Below are 19,423 nucleotides of genomic sequence, written 5' to 3'. Positions count from 1 at the left end.
AGGTTTCATGCAAGAGCAGCAAACTGCTACTTATTTATTTTATTATAATCATTGCACTTTTATAACCTGGACAAGGGCTCCTGGCTGTGGGATTTTCCTGCCTCGGGTGCCAAAGCACCTTCTCCAGCCTTGGGCCACCTTGACTTTGATGGAGGGGGTGGGCAAAACCAGCGCGCAAAACCCGCGCGCTGCTGCTGCTGCGTAAAAACCCTTCCCTGTGACCCGCTGGCTGGAGAAGGGCGTCGCAAGCGCGCCATGATCGGCTTAGCCGGAGCCACTGACCCGCTGCAGCCTCGTCTCCTTTTCCTCCTAAGTGGGTGGCAGGCCGGGCTGGCAGGGTGCTGCATGGGCGCGCGGGGAGGCGATTCTGCCCGAGCCACCCGAAAGGCGTGCTGCTGAGGATCCCCACTGCAATGCGGTCCTCTCTCCGCCCATCCTCTCTCTTCCTCTCCCTCCGCCTGACACCAGCCGTGGCCCGGAGCCAAAAAAAGAGAGGAAGATAGCCTGGCGCTGATCTGGTGACGTAAGGGAAGGCAATAACTCGGGATCTTTCTTCCTCCCCTCCCCTTCCTCCCTCCCTCTTCCCGATCGGCGGCCTGCATGCCTCTGAGCGCGTGCAGAGCGCCCATTTTCGCTTTTGCGGCGTGTGTCACCACGTGTTGGCGCTGCGCGCGGAAAGCCTCCTCGCGCCTGCCTGCGGTTTCGGGTTTCACTTCCCTCCTTTAAAGGCTGCGCCGCGCGCCCAGGCGCGCACACACACTCACTCACACACCCGCGCGCCTCTGTCGCAGCAGCGTCTGGTCTCGCCCTTTCCCCTCCGCTGCCAAGAAGAGCCAAGCGGATCGCATCCTCTCCTCGCCCGGGAAGAAACTTTAGGCAATCCTCGTTGCTGCGCAGTGAAGATGCGGACCTCGCTGCCTCTGCTGGCGGCCGTGGCGCTGGCCTTGGCCGGCTGGGCGCAGGGCGAGGTGGTGGCCGCGAAGGGAGGCGAAGAAGCCGCGAGCTTCGGAGACTGCGACGGCTTCTTCTACCAGCGGACACCCCCCGAGGGGCTCCCGGGGCAGTCCGGGGATCAGCACGTGAAGATCTGCCAGAAATACAACCAAGAGCCGCGCTTCGCCACCCTCTACAGCACGCGGGACAGGATCCCCCTTTACGCGGCTTTTCTGTACACGGGAGGCGGCCAGAGCGGGGAAGAGAGATGGCTGGTGGAGCCGCAGGTGAGGAGGGAAGTGGCGGGTGGTATTACTGATGATGATGATGATGATGATGATGATTTCTGTCAATATGTTGTGAATCACCCAGTGATCTTTGGATGAAGGCCGATACACACATTTTATTTATTATATATATATATATATATATACACACACAACACACAATATCTGTCCTTCTCCAGCAGTTCCAAGGCTGGGTTACAATCTAAAATTCATATTTCAAAACAGTTAAAATAGATTATAGAAACAGTGTAAGCTGGCCAGTTTTCTTTTTTCTTTTTGTTCTGCGATATTATGTTGTGAACTGCCCTGAGATCTACAGGTATAGGGCAGTATACAAATTTAATAAATAGATTAAGTGGGGGGGCAGGGGGAGTGGATTTTGCAAAGCACCAGGTCAGGGCAGCTTGCTGTGAAACTGTTTGCCGCCATCGTTGTTACTTAAGGAAAGCTATGGGCTTTGGAACTCGCTGCCACGAGAGGAGATGGCTTTTTTCGTCTTCGAAGGAAGGGATTAGGCATCAGAACAGAGCCTGGTACTTGGATGAGGCCCGTGGCCTGCCTGGTCCAGTGCCCTGGTCTTGACAGGTGCCTGCGGCAAGCCTGTAAGCAGGAGAGGATGCTGCTGGACATGAGAGAGGATTGGCTGTTGCCTCCCTGCTTTGCTCTTTGCCACTGTGGGAAGGAGGATGCAGGAGGGGATGACCCAGCAGGGGCACTTAGGTCATTGGAGGTTAGGCATTTAATGGCCTTGGAGAGCTCCCCTCCTTCGCACTTCAGAAGGCAACGACCATTACTTCAAAATGTGGTTAGCCAGCAAGCCAGCCTCCTCCCTTTTGATTATTCTGCTGGCTGAGACTCCAGACTTCTACTGCGACACCGTTGTGCTGGGTTTGTGTGTGGAAGATATAGCTTCAAATGTGATCTCGGAGCCTTCTTCCGTATTCTAGGGCACCTTGGAGACCAGACAGGGAGCTATAACCAATCCTGGCTTTTTTTTTTTTTACCTGTGTTATCTTTCTGATGGAAGTGTTTGCTGCATTCTGGAGTGACGGCTCGTCTCTTCTTTCTCCCCCACCTGTCTACTCCGACTGCCAATTCCAACAGCAGTAAGGTTCTCCTCCTCCTCCCCTTGCGCATTGAGAGCATATCCGAAAGCACATTACTTTGTGCTGCGAGATTCAGAGCACAATGATGTCAGGGGGAGGATTGTCACATGGGGTGGTGTCTTTTTCGTTGTCCCTCTCCGCATTTAGCACATATTCATGGCAATCCCATTTTATACTCTCAAGAACCCTGAGAGTTTGGTTGGGTTGAGAGGCAGTGTCACCCAAAAGCCACCCATTGAGTATCATGAGCGGGGATTTGAACCCAGGGCTCCCAGTTCATTGTTCATGCTGGCACTCTCTTACATCTTAAAGTGGACCCATGCTTCTGACAGTGATCGATCGTGCAACTTGCCAAGGCATGCACCCGTGTTACACCCATGTAGGGGCCTCTCGAATGTGCACTTGGGGATAATGATAATAATAATAATTTATTATTTGTACCCCACCCATCTGGCTGGGTTTCCCCAGCCACTCTGGGCGGCTTCCATAGAAACCAAAAATACAGTAAAATATCACAGATTAAAAACTTCCCTGAACAGGGCTGCCTTAAGATGTCTTCTAAATGTCAGGTAGTTATTTATCGCTTTGACATCTGATGGGAGGGCGTTCCACAGGGCGGGCGCCACTACCAAGAAGGCCCTCTGTCTGGTTCCCTGTAGCTTTGCCTCTCGCAATGAGGGAACCTCCAGAAGGCCCTCGGATGTTGAGAGTTGCCAGGAGGCCCCTATTCCTCTCACGGAGCTGAGAAGAGGGATTGATTGTTAAACCGCTCTGGGGATCATAGCTCTGTCAGGGAAATCTAGGCTGAGACTGGCAAAGCCATACTTGGGCCAGGTGGGTGAATGGGAAAGAGCAGCTTTGGGGATTCCCCAAGGAAGGGGAATTAAAAAAAACACCCCGCTGCAAAAGCTTGGGAGCTATAGCGCCTACTTTTACAGATGACAGTTTTCAGTTTGAAAGGCTGTTGGGTCCAATCCTGGCTTAAGGATAAAGAGCCCCAAGAAGGGAGAACAAGGCTGCAGAGAATCCAGGGAATTGGCGTACTAGGAGGTATAGCTCTGTGAGGAGTAAGCTACAGTTCTCAGGGTTCTTTGCCAGGGGTGGTGGCATATGAACTTCGTATCTATGGGGTGTAGGCTGCCTAGAAAAGGCCGCAAAGTTGCCCGTCAGCCATGAGCACCTAGAGAGCAGATTGAGCAGCTGCACACAGGTCAGTCTTCCTCACTGTGGAGCAATGCCAATTTCTGTTTAATCTGAAGCAATTGCTTCTAAATTTGCACCTGTTCATGTAAATTGGCAGATGCAAACTTGTGCCTTCTTTTTAATTATGATGTTGCATTTCCTCCCTTTGGGAAGTACAGTGGTGCCTCGGGTTATATACGCTTCAGGTTACAGACTCCAATAACCCAGAAATAGTGCTTCAGGTTAAGAACTTTGCTTCAGGATGAGAACAGAAATCGTGCTCCGGCGGCGCAGCAGCAGCAGGAGGCCCCATTATCTAAAGTGGTGCTTCAGGTTAAGAATAGTTTCAGGTTAAGTACGGACCTCCGGAACGAATTAAGTACTTAACCCGAGGTACCACTGTAACTACCTCAGGAAGGAAATTAGAAAGTGTACTGATAGAGTCTCTTAGCAGGCAGGAGGAACAGAACATTGGCTTCATCATGCACATACACACACACACACACACACACACACAAAACCAGATGTGGGGGACCTTTGGCCTTCCAGATGTTGTTGGACTACAACTCCCATCTGCCCCAAGCAGCAAGAGCAGTGGTCCAGAAGTCATAGTCCCATAACACACCTGGGTGAACACAGCTTATTTCTCCCCGATATGTATAATTAAGAAAAATCCAAGAAACCAGGTGAGGGTTGTCAGGGATGATCTCCACCTTCCCCTCACATCTGGCAGGGTTGCCAACATTTCTTTCCTCATCCAGCAAGACTCCTGCACCTGCAACACCTGTATGGCAGGCAACAAAGAACTATCGAAAAATAGAGGCATTGTCACACGGCTGCACATCTATGCTGGAGGGAAATAATAGTTCAGCTCAGTTTCCTCCTTTTGGGTCATGTCTACAGGCAGAAGAAACCTCGGCACTCTTGGCTAAACCAGAGGTGGGAGCCCCTCCAAGAAGTTGTTAGACTACAACTCCCATCATCCCCAGCAGCCAGCATGGCCATTAATCAGGGGATGGTGGGAGTTGTGGTTCAGTGACACCTGCAGTCATTCTTTGGGGGAAGCTATGGTTGCTTAAGGGGACACGGGTGGCGCTGTGGTGTAAACCACTGAGCCTTGGGCTTGCTGATCAGAAGGTTGGCGGTTCGAATCCCCACGACGGGGTGAGCTCCCGTTGCTCGGTCCCTGCTCCTGCCAACCTAGCAGTTCAAAAGCACCCCAAAAAGTGCAAGTAGATAAATAGGTACCACCCCGGCGGGAAGGTAAGCAGTGTTTCCATATGCTGCTCTGGTTTTACGAGAAGTGGCTTAGTCATGCTGGCCACATGACCTGGAAAAACTGTCTGCGGACAAACGTCGGCTCCCTCGGCCAGTAAAGTGAGATGAGTGCCGCAACCCCAGAGTCATTCGCAACTGGACTTAACCGTCAGGGGTCCTTTACCTTTTTTTATGGTTGCTTAAAGTGGTGTAAAATTGCTTTAAATGTATACAGTGGTACCTCCGGTTGCGGACAGGATCCGTTCTAGAGCTCTGGTCGGATCCCGAGGTTTCTGCAACCGGAAGGACCACTTCTGCGCATGGTAGAGCACTTCTGCACATGCGCGCACGGCGAAACACTCCTGGGTTTGCCGCTTTCGCAACCCAAAGGTTACGTTACGTAAGCCGAGGTGCTACTGTACTGCGGACGGAGACAAGTGCCCTAAAGTTCGAGTAGCCAATCTGCAGCAAGGGGCCAACAGGTGACAGAGACACCTGGCGCACCTGGGAGAAAGTAGGCGGAACCACAGGCCGTCTGTGGCGCAGAGCCAGCCTTACATTCCTAGCTGCCTCTCCAGAGCTGTGCTCGCTGCTGTTGCCTGTTCCCAGGCTCAGTGGAGGAGAGGTTAAAACCACACAAGCCACTGAGATGGGTGGGGCTGTTTTTGCAGCGTGCACTGCAGCGACTTGGGCATGCTTGCTGAGAAGGATGCACATGGGTAGTTGTCAAGACTTCCTGTGCCTTGAGAAAACCATTGGATGCAGGAAAACAGGAGGAAGGCTCATAGCTTAGGGGTAGAGAATCACGCTTTGCATGCATAAAGTCCCAGGTCCAATCCTTGGAATCTCCAGATAGCAGCTTGGTGGCCGTCGCAACACCTTGCGGGAGCAAATCCGCTAGTTTTAACTCTATGTTGCATGAAGAAACTGCTTTCTTTTGTCTCTCCTGAATCTTCCAACATTCGTCTTCATTGAATGGCCCCGAGTTTTAGTGTTATGACAGAGATCCACCGACTTTCTCCCCAACCCCATCCGTCATGCCTTCGCCACTTTACTTGGCTCCCCCCCCCCAAAACTAAAAATACTGTGGCCTTCCTCATTGGGGAGCTGCTCCAACCCCTTGACTGTTTTGGTTGCCCTCTTCTGAGCCTTTCCCAATATCCCTTTTGAGGACAAAATAGGGGTGTGCGCAGTTTGTCCTTCTGGGAAGGAGCGTCTGTCGTCGCTGATTTCTTGGAGGACCTCTGGCCATGACTGTGGTTCCCACAGGAAGGAGTCGGAGGCTGTCTCCCGAGGGAGCCAAGAATGGTGCCAACCTCTGCCCTGACCCCTGCGGTACACAAATAGTCTTCTCCAAACAGACAGAGGCTTGACTCCAAAAATGAATAGGGAAGGAAAAAGGCAAGAGGGGTGGGCGGTCGTCAGCTATTCTTTGCACACAAACGCATCCCATTGTCATGGCCCCCTTGCTCATCGGCAACAGAGCCGTCTGCAGAGGCTTCAAGAGGGGCATTGTCTGCGGAGGCCATTAGCCTGTTTGGCAGCGATGCTTTTAAGCGTGCGCCTGTGCCAGCTGATGCTCTGCAAGGATCGCCCTTTCAGCTGCAGGGACATGCACAAGGCACTTCCTGCTAGCCCCAAGGGGGGGAGAAGGGCTTGTTACCACTCTAATCTTAGGAGCTGTAAAGGGAAGCATCAGCAACATTCAGAGGCAGATACTGCTTTCCTCTTGGGACCTTGAGGAAGAAAACCCCAGAGATACAAAACTGGCATGCCAGCCACAGAGCCTTTCTCCCCCACTGATGTCACTGTCAGCCTGGCTCTCTTAGGGTTGTCAGCTGTGAGCCAATTATCTTCCCTCCTAAGAGGCTTCTTAGCTTGGAGCTGGTGCAGCACAACTGGGCAGGGAGAAGTTTCTCCTCCCTAAAACTTGGGGGCATCCAGCAAAACTGACTCTGTTGGAAGATTCGGGACAGGGGCGAGAAAATGCTGCTCCATGCAGTGCGCTGTTGAACGGTGGCGTTTTCTCTCGCAGGAGGCAGCAATCGCCACAAAATTGGATGGCTTGGGAAAAAAGGATTAGATCGGGGTTTCCCAAACCTCGGTCTCCAGCTGTGTTTTTTTGGACTACAACTCCCATCGTCCCTAGCTAGCAGGAATGTTGGTGAGGGATGATGGGAATTGTAGTCCCCATACAGCTAGGGAAACCCTGGATTAGATAATGGAGAATTAGGCCATCAACAGTTACTATATGGCTGTGTTCTTTCTACACTGTCAGAGGTGGCATGTCTTTGAAACCAGTTGCTGGCAGTCCCAGGTAGGAAAGACTTTTGTTGTACCCGGGTTCTCCTTGGGAGATTCCCACAGACATCAGGTTGGCCACTGTGAGAACAGCATGCTGGACTCGATGGGCTTTTGACCTGAACCAGCAGGGTTCTTCTCATGTTCTTAAGAGGCATTCTCCACTTCCTCAGTCCTTCGGGGAGTGGTAGAGGAATGTGCAGAGAGCTTTCAGCCAGCTAGCCCAGGGGGGAAGGTGTGTCTGGCGAGGTTGCCAGAAAACAATACAGTATTTTGAAATAAGAAACGTTGGCTGTGGTGCAGGGCACAGCTGAAACCCAAGGTTGCGGGGAGGGTGTGTTTGCAGAAGAGACTGGTTGCTCTTTTCTTCAGTTCCCGAACTCGCTTTCTTTTGCATTTTCTGCTTCAGGCTGGGAGAGAGCAGATTTCTGCAAACTGCCTGTCAAACTGGATGGCAGTGGCCTGGTACATGCATACAACCCCCATCGCTTGATAACTGCAGTGTCAGATGGGTGGCTTGCATGTCTAAAAGCTGTGGACGGTGCTTTTGTACTCTCCCCTGAAAGCTGGTGCTTCTTAGTGGAGGCAGATCACACATTCAGCGGACAGTGGAGCATTTGAGGGTAGGGTGGGAACTGGCTCCAAGTGTGGAACAATTAAGTGCAAGGAAACATAGGCATGTCTGAAACAGGCCTGAGTGAGGCTTTGCACTCGGGCATTCACATTCTAAGTTGAGAAGACTTGCCCACACTGAAAAGTGTCGCCAGTCATTTGTGATGCTGTTGCCGTCATGGTGATGTGGCTAGGGATGGGCGAATGTGCCAATCTCAGTTTGTCATTTTAGTATTTAGTATTTTAAATTCTATACGTTTTAAGGTACGGTTGTAAAACTTTACTAGTGGTTTCCTCTTTTGCAAGCCGCTTTGAGGTTTTCCGCAATCAAGCAGTGTATACATTTTATGAAATAAATAAATGGAAATTAAAAAATTGCAAAGCCATTTCCCCTAATATAACATTTTTGGGGGTATATTTTCATGTGTTTATATGCACATTTTACCTTTATGTGTGCCTCTCATTGCTTACCTAGACTAGAGAACTGCACAGCAAATTTGGGGAAACGTGAAATTTGGAGGTCTGCTGTGCTTTCTTGGTCCGTGCATTATTCTGAAAAGTGCAAATTTAGATAAGTTTGCATTTAAACACAAAGTGCATCAGATCCCACCCCTAGCTGCCTGGTACTGGTCTGATCTGATCAGGGAGGATATGAAGGAGTGCCATGGGATGTGTTCTGGACCTGTTCTACCTGAGGAACTGCATGACAATGCCGGGTGCAGAGGGAGCCCCAGAGCTGGGGCGAGTGACATAGTCAGGACATCTGCTCTGTGAGATTGCAGAGGCTTTAATTGCTGGGGACCCGCATCAGATTACAGGCAAGGGGGCAAAGCACATGCTCTACCCCAGCCCTTGAAATACCAAATAGCCTTTCTAAATACCAGCGAGAGTAATGGACATAAATTTTTAATAGCCGTGTGTTCAAGACGAAAAGGGCAGGAAGCTGCAGACAAAAGGGCAACATCTGCTAGCGCAACAGCAGTGGCACAAGATAAGATGTCCTTGCTTATGCTCCTGTTTAGCTACCCACATCCATGTGTACACACATTGTTGCTAAAGAATGTTTTTATCCAGGGTCGTGGGCAATAGCTTAGCTCTGTGTGTGTTATGTACAGTGGTTAAGAACTTAATTCGTTCTGGAGGTCCGTTCTTAACCTGAAACTGTTCTTAACCTGAGGTACCACTTTAGCTAATGGGGCTTCCTGCTACCGTCTCCTGATTTCTGTTGTCATCCTGAGGCATAGGCGCCGACTCCATGGGGCCTGAGGGGGCCCGAGCCCCCTCAAAAATTCGTTTGGGGGGCTCCGCCCCCCCAATAATCTCGGGCTCCCCTCCAGCAGAGCGCCACCGCCGCCCCTCCCCCAGCCCAAAATGCACAGGGTCGGGCTGCATGCCTCCTGCCCTCCCTCCCGAGCAAAAGCTCCACCCAATTTCCTTCGGAGCTGATTAATAGGCGCAGCACGCTCTCCCCTATTCGCTCACGAGGAGGCGGCGCCACTTTATCTGCATATTCATGAGCTTATTTATTATTCATGAGCTTTCCCGGGCCCCCCCAATATTTTTTATAAGTCCGCGCCCCTGTCCTGAGGTAAAGTTCTTAACCTGAGGTACTATTTCTGGGTTAGCGGAGTCTGTAATCTGAAGCATCTTTAACCCAAGGTACCACTGTATTAGGCTGTTTCATAGAGGATAAGCTAAGCTGAGCCTCTCTGCAGAATGGCAGCTACCTGAGAATATCAGGTGCTAGGAACGAATTGAGAGGGAGTGGCGTTCAGGACCTCATGCCTTATTTGTGGCCTTCCTGGGTGCTTCTGCCTCCGCGGACAGAACCGGAAACAGAATATGGAGCTGGAAGGAAATTTGGTTTGAACCAGGCTCATGTCATGTTCTTACCTTTCTTCCCCTATCACTCTAGTCTGTGCCTATGCATGACTGGGCCACTTTTTCTCTCTCTCAGGCTCTTTCAGCACCAGCAGGCATGGGTTCAGCAGGTAAAGTTTTTCCCTGTGTCAGGATGATGTGATGGGGGAAAGGCTTAACGTGTGGAATGTCAGCCATGCATGCAGCTATTTAAGCTGCAGGAATTCAGCTTGGGTTGAGAGGGGTTAGTTCTGTGTTTTGTCAACTCCTCCCTAGTCCCAGCCTCTCAGTACATTGCCTCTTCCTTTTGGAATCCTAAATATTCCTCTACATATTCTAATAAGGGACATTGAATTTCCTCCTACTCTTCAGCACCTAACTTCCCATTCCCCTCTGACTGACCAGGAGATTCTCTTTCTCCAGCTGCTTAACCCATTTCACCCCCTCCAACAATCTCTGGTGAAGCACAGTGGCTCCAAACTATGATTTTGGTTAGTCTTCCCTAACCAGTTGCCCTCTAGGTATCTGGGACTGCAACTCCCATCAGCCCCAGTGTGTTGGCAGGGGCTGACAGGAATTGTAGTCTGAAAACCAGGAGAGCAACAGGTTGGGGAAGGCTGATTTTGGTGACGTCGCTTTCCAAGTGTCCCAGTGGACAAAGCACTAGATTTGGAGAAAAGACTCTGGTTAAACCTCTGACCTCAGTGTTTGGCTGCAGATCAATAACCGTTTTCCCTCAGCTTCACATCTCTAAAGAGGGAAGAACACCTACCTGCGTTTCTGACTGAGTTGGGCAGGGGGCTGAGATAAAGTTGGCAGCAATATACAGTATCAGTAGTAAATAGCAGTTGCTGTCCCATTTTCCTTGTTCCAAGTATTTAGTTACATGAAGAAAACTTTGGATCACTTATCCAAAACCTAATACATAGGCTGCAATTTGAGAATGATCGCAGGATGTTGTTTGGCTGATAAAAGTGAATGAGTATAAAACTAGCAAACAGTGGACACAGGTACACAGCCCCTCCCCTCCCAATACAGTGGGAGAAAATGGTGGTACCCAAGGATTCCATTTTGGCGGCAAGATTCCATTGGATTCCATTTTGGCAGCAAGAATGCGTGTCTCTTTCTTAAGATAATTTCTACCCTACGCTTCTGTTCCAATAGTAATATTCAGGGCCAAATGTAGCCCCCTCCAAGAGACCCCTATTTCCCTCACAGAGCTACAATTCCCAGAGTTCCCTGGGAAGGAGAGCTTGATTGTTAAACCGCTCTGGCTATCGTAGCTCTGTGCAGGGAATAGGTGTTTCCCGAAAACTCTCGGCACTCTTAATAAACTGCACTTCCCATGATCCTTTGAGGGAACCAGTGACTACTTAAAGTGGTATGACGCTGCTTTAAATGTTTAGTGCACATGGAGCCTAAAATAATGGTAGTGTGGTCTTCCCAGGTTCCCCTCCCTCCAATTTTGACAAGTAGCCGCAGGCTGTGTCTGAAAGGCACATGAGGCCCCCTCTTTGCTGAAGCGAAGGAGGTCTAGATCTAGTCAAGGCCTGGATGAGTGCCCACTTGGGAACCACAGGGCTCATTGATGGGAAAACAAGTGTGATATAAATGTAATTAGTAAAACAGAAGAGGCTCATCCAACTCCTGTTTGGGCTAGTAGCCATGGCTGGTGGGGCTGTGCGTGCTTTTGCATGGGCGGTGGTGGTCTGGGTGCTGAGAAGCATTCTCCCCTTGCAGCAAGCTGGTACCCATCATTATCAAGCTTAGTGTCGTCCTCTTTACAGGAGCTGGAGAAAGAGAGGAGGGATGTGGGTGAGGACCGGGTGGTTGCTAGGCAACCGCAGCACAGCTAACCAGTTGTTAAGCAACTGCAGCAATCGGGAGCCATCCTTCACAGCATAAACAGCTCCTGCTCCCTCATTAGGAAGAGAAGAAGGGAAGAACATTGTCCAGATGCTTCTGTAATTGCAGGCAACACAGCGCAGGGGGATGCTTCCGCCTGTTATATATAAGAGGAGCTAACCTGATTAGCAGCAGACAGGGCTTGGTTTTTGGGCTAGGAATCAGCACTGGAGACAAGGAACAGCCATGCGCTCTCCTGGAATACGTAAAGCAGTAAGAGACTGGAGGAGTGGATGAAGCAGATAGAGAGATGGTTGATACTCAATGAAGTTGAGTATTGGGGGTTCAGGAGGACAGGCAAAAGGAGGTGCCTCTTTTGCAGAGCACATAGTTAAACTACAGAATTCACTACAAGATATCCCAGTGGCCACCAACAACCCATCAGCCCCAGCCAGCATGGGCAATGGCCGGGGTGATGGAATTTGAAGTCGGTAGCATCTGGAAGGTCAGACGTTACCGCACCCCATCCTCATCCTAGAGACTCAACGACTCCCAGCCAGCCAGCCGAAGATCTGGAGTTAAGGACAAGGTGGAGAGACTATTGCTTGCAGGATGGCTGGAGCCCCAGTCCTTGTCTGCTTAGAAATTACACAGTAGCATCAGAAGGACTATGACAGCCTTGCAAATAAGCCCACAGACGTTACTAGCCTGCTTCTTCTTTTTACCAGCCAACTAAGAAGCTACTAGTTTGCATCTTTGGTTGTAACAGAAGGAAGTCCCCTCCTCCATAGTCCTCATGAGAATTCGGGCTACTTGCAGGGCAGTTAAAAAAAAGAAAATTGACTTCTACCAACCAAACTGGTGGGATGGGTGGAATGATTTGTCTCTCCTCTGCCAGCCAGTTTGGCTTCCATGGTGGCCACAGAGGGAAGGGCTCTTCTACCTTCAAGGCTTGCATGGAAGCCAGGTGGACTAGCAAATGAGAGAGAGGGCAAGAGATGGACCCATACTTCCTCTACCAAACCACTCACTCACCTGTATGGAATCTCTGATTGCCTCTGGGTACCAGGTGAGCTATGAAGTACAAGGCTAGATGATGCACATTCCAGGAATGGCTCTAAGGATGGAGGCCGATTGGCCATGATTCACATTGACTCCCTGACATTCCATTCATTTGTATGCGTAATTGAGTAGTTCCAAAAGCTGGTTCTGATGTAATCTCTGCATCATACACAGATCAAGCTATTTACAGTGTCATTTGGAAAAGGTCATTCTAGTGGTCACTCTGTTACTAGAGACCTCTGGAACAGGCACATTCCTTTATGTGACTCAGGAGAAATGTGTCCTCAACCTATGTAATAATCTGAACCTGGCAAAAAGCTGTGTAATGCAAGAGGTGTGTCCACCTGTTCAAAATTCTACATTGTTTGTGGCAAAGGCACTGATTGGCCAAGTTGGCATGGAATGCTGCTTATGGATATTCCAACTGCTCAATGAAATGAGGTTGTCAGGATGTTCGTAGATCAGCTTTTGTAAGGGAAGGGAGAACTGCCAGTTTGGCTGGAATTGTAATAACTTTGTTATTGTAACAACCTTGCAAGAGGTGTGGCTTTGCAGGAGAATCTAGGAATAGAGATGCAAAGGGCCAGGAAGCCCTGAAGGAAAAGTGAGGAATAGGTCTCATATTAAAAGGTAGCAGCGTTACTGGGGATACTGTTGACTGTATCAACATAGAGGTTTTATTAATAAATGTTGTGTACAAAAGTTAAGTGTATCTCTGTAACTTGGATACAGCAGTAATTACCAGTGTGTCTTTTAAATATGATGGGTTGGAGCTAATGCTAGTCCTACTCAGAGTAAACCCACTGAAGTAAACATACATTAATTTCAGTGGGTCTACTCTGAGTAGCAATTAGTTGAATGCAATCCAGGGCATGGACGTAGCCAGGATTTATGTAGGGGGAGTAGAACTGAGCTATCTGTGACACGTTTGTCAGCTAAGTATTTTTATTTATTTACTTGATGGGGGGCAGCTGCCCACTGCCCCCCTGGCTACACCCCTGATCCAATATTGAGATTTATGGAACCTTGTATGGTGATGAAAAAGTTTTTGAACCATAAAGTTACATTGCATGAATTGCAAATTTTTCAATGTCAGGTTTTGACGGTTTTTAAAATAAATTTAAAATTCAAGACTTCAGAAATACCACAAACACTGAACTCCAGCTGAAGCCCTGTGTATGGTTTTGTGCTGAATTAGAGAAATGGCTGGCAAGTTTTAAATCATAAACTTTTGTTGTTCTTGTTTAAAGGCTTGAAACAAAATGTAAATTTTGAAATTAGACAGTCTTAAGATTTCTAGAATCTGGATTGTCCAAGAAATTGCACATAGGGCCCAAGAAATTTAGTGACCTTTGTTCTAAAATCCAGTTATTTCTCTTGTTCGCATTTTAGATCGATGATCCTGAAAATGGCCTGGAAGGAATGATGCTGGAAGTTGAGGTCACAGGTTCAGTGGACAACTTGGGGTCTAAGCAGGCCCTCACAGCGGACTACGTGGACTCTGGCTATGAGAGGGGGCAACTAAACCCTAGTTCTCTTCATAAGGGCGACCACGAGATAGCCACCTACACACTGACCAATGCGGTGCCATTGACCCCGCCTCTCCATGAGATATGGCACTGGGAGATTGAGAGCCTGGTAAGCCAGGCCTTGGCTCCACACTGTGACAATGGAAAGGGACTCTATCTTGTTTCCGGGGCAATTCCTTCCACCCTGAAAGTGAAGGACAAAGTCTCTGTCCCTGAGTCTCTCTGGCTGGCCGCCTGCTGCGATGATGGCTCCAAGACCTGGTCTTTGGGATTTATTAAGCAGGCAACTGCTGAGAATCGCCTGGAAGACCTCACTGTGGAAGCCCTTGAGAAGAAGCTCCACGCAGGAGCTCAACTGTTTAAGAACCACTGCGGCCAAGACAGACACGACCCCAAGAAACTGGAGGAGGTCCACCATGCTGTGAAACACGTCCGAGCTAAGGAACCGGTGCCACAAGCGAAGAAGTCCACCACAGGCCAGCACGCCGGCACACAGCCAAAGGAGGAGAGCGGCTTTCTGAAGAAGTTATTTTATTTCATCGTTACACCTATCTTCAAACTGCTGAAATTGGTCGTCTACCTGGTTGTCCATATTGTGAAATACACCTTCTCTCTCCTGTGGCGCCTCATCCAGACAATCGTCGGAGGGGTGTTCACCTTCATCAAAGGAATTGCCACAGCGCTGCTGAATGTCTTTGTTGACGTGGCTCGCGTGGGCGTCAACATCCTGAACGGCATTGCCAAAAACATCTACAGCGTCCTGATGGTTACATACAAGATTCTCTGCATCCCTGTGAGCGTGATACTAGACATCGTGTCCTTCCCTTTCTACGTCCTGGGTGCCATCCCTACAGTCCTCCGAGATATCGCCTCAGGTATTGGTGGATTATTCTTACTGGCAATTGATGCCACGACAAGCATTGTGACGGGCCTAAATTACATTGTTTCGCATTTAGCCAAAAGGTTCCTTCCTAAGATTTACGATGCCTGAAAAGCGGTGTGAGAAAGCGAATGGCTATGAAGAACTCTGGGGAAAGAAACCCAAAGCAATACTTTCCGATATGTTGCTAATCTCCTGCTGTTCCTATAAAGTATTTATTTGTGATGACATTAACAGTAATGAACCGATGTTCTGGTAACATGGGTGAGCTTCATGCCCCCTTCCGCTCTCGAAGGGGCATTTTATGGCAAAATTAAATGTTCACTTATTGTAAAATGTTGCACTTTGGGTGGCTGGTTGACCTTTCCGTCTCATGTCAAGTCTTTTGAGAACCAGGAAAAGTTCTGAACAGGAGAGAAACCTTCATCCTCTCTACTAGAATATATGAAAATGGTGGATACAGAATCCTCTGCAGTGACTGAACCTGCCAAAATACTTCTCTTTGTAGTAAGTTTGCAGCATAAGCAGAGAACCTTACTGGGGGCAAGGGGTTTTTAGAGATTTTGAAGAAATCATTTTCCCAAGTCAAGAATTATCCATGGAGAGGAGAGTCGCTTTCAAAATTTCCCTTTTTGGTTTAGGCTTTAACTCAATGATAAGAGAGAATCCTTGGCATGTTGAGGGTCCCACATTCAATCTTTGACACCTCCAGTTAAAATAGAGAACTAGGCTGGAAAAGACCCCTATCTGAGACCCCAGTTGAGCGTCTGTCAAGCAAAGGATACAGCATTTGGCTGGCCAGTGCTCTGACTCATTGTAAGAATTATTTTTGCACTTTTTTGCACTACTTCCTCCTTCCCCCCACTCCTCTGGCAAATAATAATAATAGTTATACCCTGCCCATCTGGCTGGGTTTCCCTGGCCACTCTAGGCGGCTTCCAACAAAATATTAAAAATACAATAAAACATCAAACATTAAAAACTTCCCTAAACAGGGATACCTTCAGATGTCTTCTAAAAGTCAGATAGTTGTTTATTTCCTTGACATCTGATGGGAGAGCGTTCCACAGGGTGGGCACCACTACTGAGAAGGCCCTCTGCCTGGTTCCCTGTAACCTCACTTCTTGCAGTGAGGGAACCGCCAGAAGGCCCTCAGCGTTGACCTCAGTGTCTGGGCTGAATGATGAGGGTGGAGATGCTCCTTCAGGTATACCAGGCTGAGGCCGTTTAGGGCTTTAAAGGTCAGCAGCAGTACTTTGAATTGTGCTCGGAAACGTACTGGGAGCCAATGTAGGTCTTTTAGGACCGGCGTTATATGGTCTTGGTGACCACTCCCAGTCACCAGTCTAGCTGCCGCATTCTGGATTACAGTGGTGCCGCGCAAGACGAATGCCTCGCAAGACGAAAAACTCGCTAGACGAAAGGGTTTTTCGGTTTTGCATTGCTTCGCTAGACGAATTTCCCTATGGGCTTGCTTCACAAGACGAAAACGTCTTGCGCTTTTTTTAAAAAGCCGCTTGAAGAGGCACAGTTGCGACGGACCGTGCTTCGCAAGACGAAAAACATCGCAAGACGAAAAGACTCGCGTAACGAATTATTTTCGTCTTGCGAGGCACCACTGTAGTTGCAGTTTCTGGGTCACCTTCAAAGGTAGCCCCACGTAGAGCACATTGCAGTAGTCCAAGCAGGAGATAACTAGAGCATGCACCACTCTGGTGAGATAGTCCACAGACAGGTAGGATCTCAGCCTGTGTACCAGATGGAGCTGGTAGACAGCTGCCCTGGACACAGAATTGACCCCTGCACCTCCATGGATAGCTGTGAGTCCAAAATGACTCACATAAAGCATTTCAGCTGGCAGGTCATCTGCTGCTGTCCCTTGAAGGTAGAAGAATGAGTTCCTACAGGGAGGAATTCAATCTAGCGCTGATGGAGCAATCTCCCCTCCCCTTGTGTGCTGTTTTGGGGTTCTTCCAACCCCCTCAAGCCAATTTCAGGGGGGAAGGGAGGAATCCCTGTTGCACTAGTGGAAGCCCTTGTGTGAGGTTCTGCTAGTGTCGTTGGTTAGTTGAACCTGGTCAATACTGGTGTAGAATATCTGTTTAAGAAACAGAGTAATGGACTGGGAAGTTCCCGGTTGAATTTCATCTCTGCGATGAACTAAACTAGGCAACCTCAAGCCCCTCCATCCACAATATGGAAAATAATTATGCTGACAGGAAGATGTGTAAGGTAAAGGCATACTGTATGTGATGCACCTTGAATCTTGCAAGCGCTGTGCACACATTCACACAATCCATTTAAGGCACTACAATACCTCTTGAAACAGTAATGGGTTGCCTCAAAGGATTCTGGGAGCAGTTTGTTAAGGGTGCCTAGAATTGTTCAGCCTTCCTTCCTCCCCGAGCTACAATTATCAATCCCTCTTCGTGGAAAACTGGGAATTGTAGCTCCGGGAGGGGAACTACAGGTCTCCTAAGAACTTTCAGCACGTTTAACTGCTCCTCCCAGAATTCTCTGAGGCAAGTCACAACTATTTAAATGGTATGAATGTGGCCGTAGTGCAGTATCTATTCTATGCTCTGTTCTTTTCAGAGTGAGGCTTACTGGCTTTTGCTTCTAAGGCAGGTCTGGGTTTCAAACCTGTGCTTAGATTAACTTCTGAATTGGATTGTTGTAACACATTGGACATGGCTCTGCCCTAGAAGAGTTTAGGCCGTTTTAGTGAAAAATGAGGCAGCTAGACTTCTTATCTGTGGCTAGATGTAGGGAGCACCTTACAAGTTTTTTTGTTTTCGTTTTAAGAACTAGCCATGAGGCTCCTGGCCAATTTTAATCTTTAAAAAGCCTTTAAAAGGCTTGAGACAAGTTTAGCTTAAGGACCACTTTCCCCCTCCATGAAGCTTCTCAGCTCAGGAATGCTTTCCCCATGGCGACTGGCAGGGCACCAACCCATAGATCTTCCGTGTTCCTGGAGAGGATCTTCCTATTTGCCCAGCCTTTTGAAGTCACAGAGTTTTAATCTGGTTCTCTGCTTTGATCTCTGCTGCTGTTTTACATTGGATTTTTGGTTTCATGTATTTATTGCTAACCTTTATTTCTGATTTTGTTTGCCACTCTCAAGACGTTTCACATGGAGAGTGGTATAGAAACACCACCTAAGTGAATAAATAGTATTTTCACTACCTCTATAGAGTGAGGCTTCTCACAGCAATCTTTATTATTTAATTTATCCCTTGCCACATACTACGGTGTCGGCAGAAGAAAGGTGGCAGTTCTGTGCATAAGAACCTATAGCCCAAAAGCAACTTCCATCACCCATGCCCATTGGCCACACTGGCTGGAGCACCTGGGAGCAGGAGTTCAACTGGAAAGCCACAGTTTCCCCATCTCAGTCTTAAAAGGTGGCATGGCTGACAACCACAAATAGGACCCACCTTTCCCTAATTTGTCCACAAAAAGAGTTAGCCACTAGGGAAACTTCTTCTAGTTTGCAAAATAAGTGGACCCAATTGGGGGTCAGGGAGAGGAAGAGAAAATCCTGTGAGTGCTTTTATGAACTGTCAGATTCTGCATCAGGTCATGCCTCCATGTTTAAGCTGCTAAATTGCAGACAAATAATTATCTGGTACAAGCAACGCCAGGAAGAAGTGTATTTGCAGCATTTAGTGCCCCCCTGTGTTCAGATCAGGTTAAACAGGCAACAATCTTAACTGGCTGGTTTGAGTCCTTGGTTTGGGGCGACTGCCGTTCCTGGGAATAATGGGTATGATCCAGGCGAAGTTAAGGATTTTTAATCACACCTCATGGAGTAAAATGTGGAATCCCTCCCTTTGAAAGGCACAGGCAAGGCAAAACAAAACACATCAAGTTAGCTGTGTATTTTGTTGTTTTTTTTAAGTGTGTAACAGCAAGAAGTTGAAACATTAGGAAGATCATTCTGGAAAGCTACAGATTTTAATTACGTTCTAATTAAGCTGTCTGGAGATAAGTTTGAGGACAAAAGGTGTACTTCTACACAGCAGGTGCATGGGATTTACACAAACTCGTTACCACAATACGTGATGGTGGCCAGAATCTTTTAAAAGAACGATAAGACCCATGGAAGATGTGCCTTATTAATGGCACAAGCCGCACAAAACCTCCATGATTAGAGGCAGTTTACCTTTAATTCACAAATGTTTTTTTTGGGGGGAAGGGTAGATGGCTCTCTTGCACCACACCTTGCCTGTGAGCCTCTCATGTCACACAACTGGCTTCCTGCTTGGAGACGGGAAAGCTGGATTTTAATACTGAATGTTTATATGTAAAATTAGACACACTCCTAAAGCTAGAACCTGTGAACATCTATCGAAGCTGAATGTTGGAAAATTCAGGACAAAAGAAAGTACTACTTCACACCGTACATAATAAAACCTATGGAATTTGCTCCGGACCAGAGGTAGTGATGATGGCCACCAATTTGGATGGCTTTAAAAGAGGACTAGACAAATTCATGGGGGATAAGGCTAGCAGTAGCTGCGAGTCATGATGGCTACGTTCTACTTTCACTTTGGGGGGGCTGCATGC

The 19,423-nt window shown here is 48.4% G+C and overlaps 1 protein-coding gene across 1 annotated transcript; it reads left to right on the top strand.

The window, feature by feature from the left end:
* Nucleotides 1-236: 236 nt before the first annotated feature.
* On the top strand, nucleotides 237-18,039 carry ENDOD1 (endonuclease domain containing 1). The gene is made up of 3 exons (XM_083499767.1): nucleotides 237-1,220; nucleotides 13,838-16,224; nucleotides 16,479-18,039. The coding sequence occupies exons 1-2, from the start codon at nucleotides 903-905 to the stop codon at nucleotides 14,963-14,965; spliced, it is 1,446 nt and encodes a 481-aa protein (XP_083355893.1). The 5' UTR covers nucleotides 237-902; the 3' UTR covers nucleotides 14,966-16,224; nucleotides 16,479-18,039.
* The last annotated feature ends 1,384 nt before the right edge of the window (nucleotides 18,040-19,423 follow it).

This window comes from Podarcis liolepis (genome assembly GCF_965112155.1).
Source record: "Podarcis liolepis genome assembly, chromosome: 4".
NCBI classification, from domain to species: Eukaryota; Metazoa; Chordata; class Lepidosauria; order Squamata; family Lacertidae; genus Podarcis; species Podarcis liolepis.
This window is presented reverse-complemented; position numbering and strand designations above follow the sequence as displayed.

Coding starts and splice junctions, on each gene's coding strand:
- ENDOD1 (XM_083499767.1), top strand. CDS start 903: ATGCGGACCTCGCTGCCTCTGCTGGCGGCCGTGGCGCTGGCCTTGGCC. Junction 1,221..13,837: donor GATGGCTGGTGGAGCCGCAG/GTGAGGAGGGAA, acceptor TTCGCATTTTAG/ATCGATGATCCTGAAAATGG.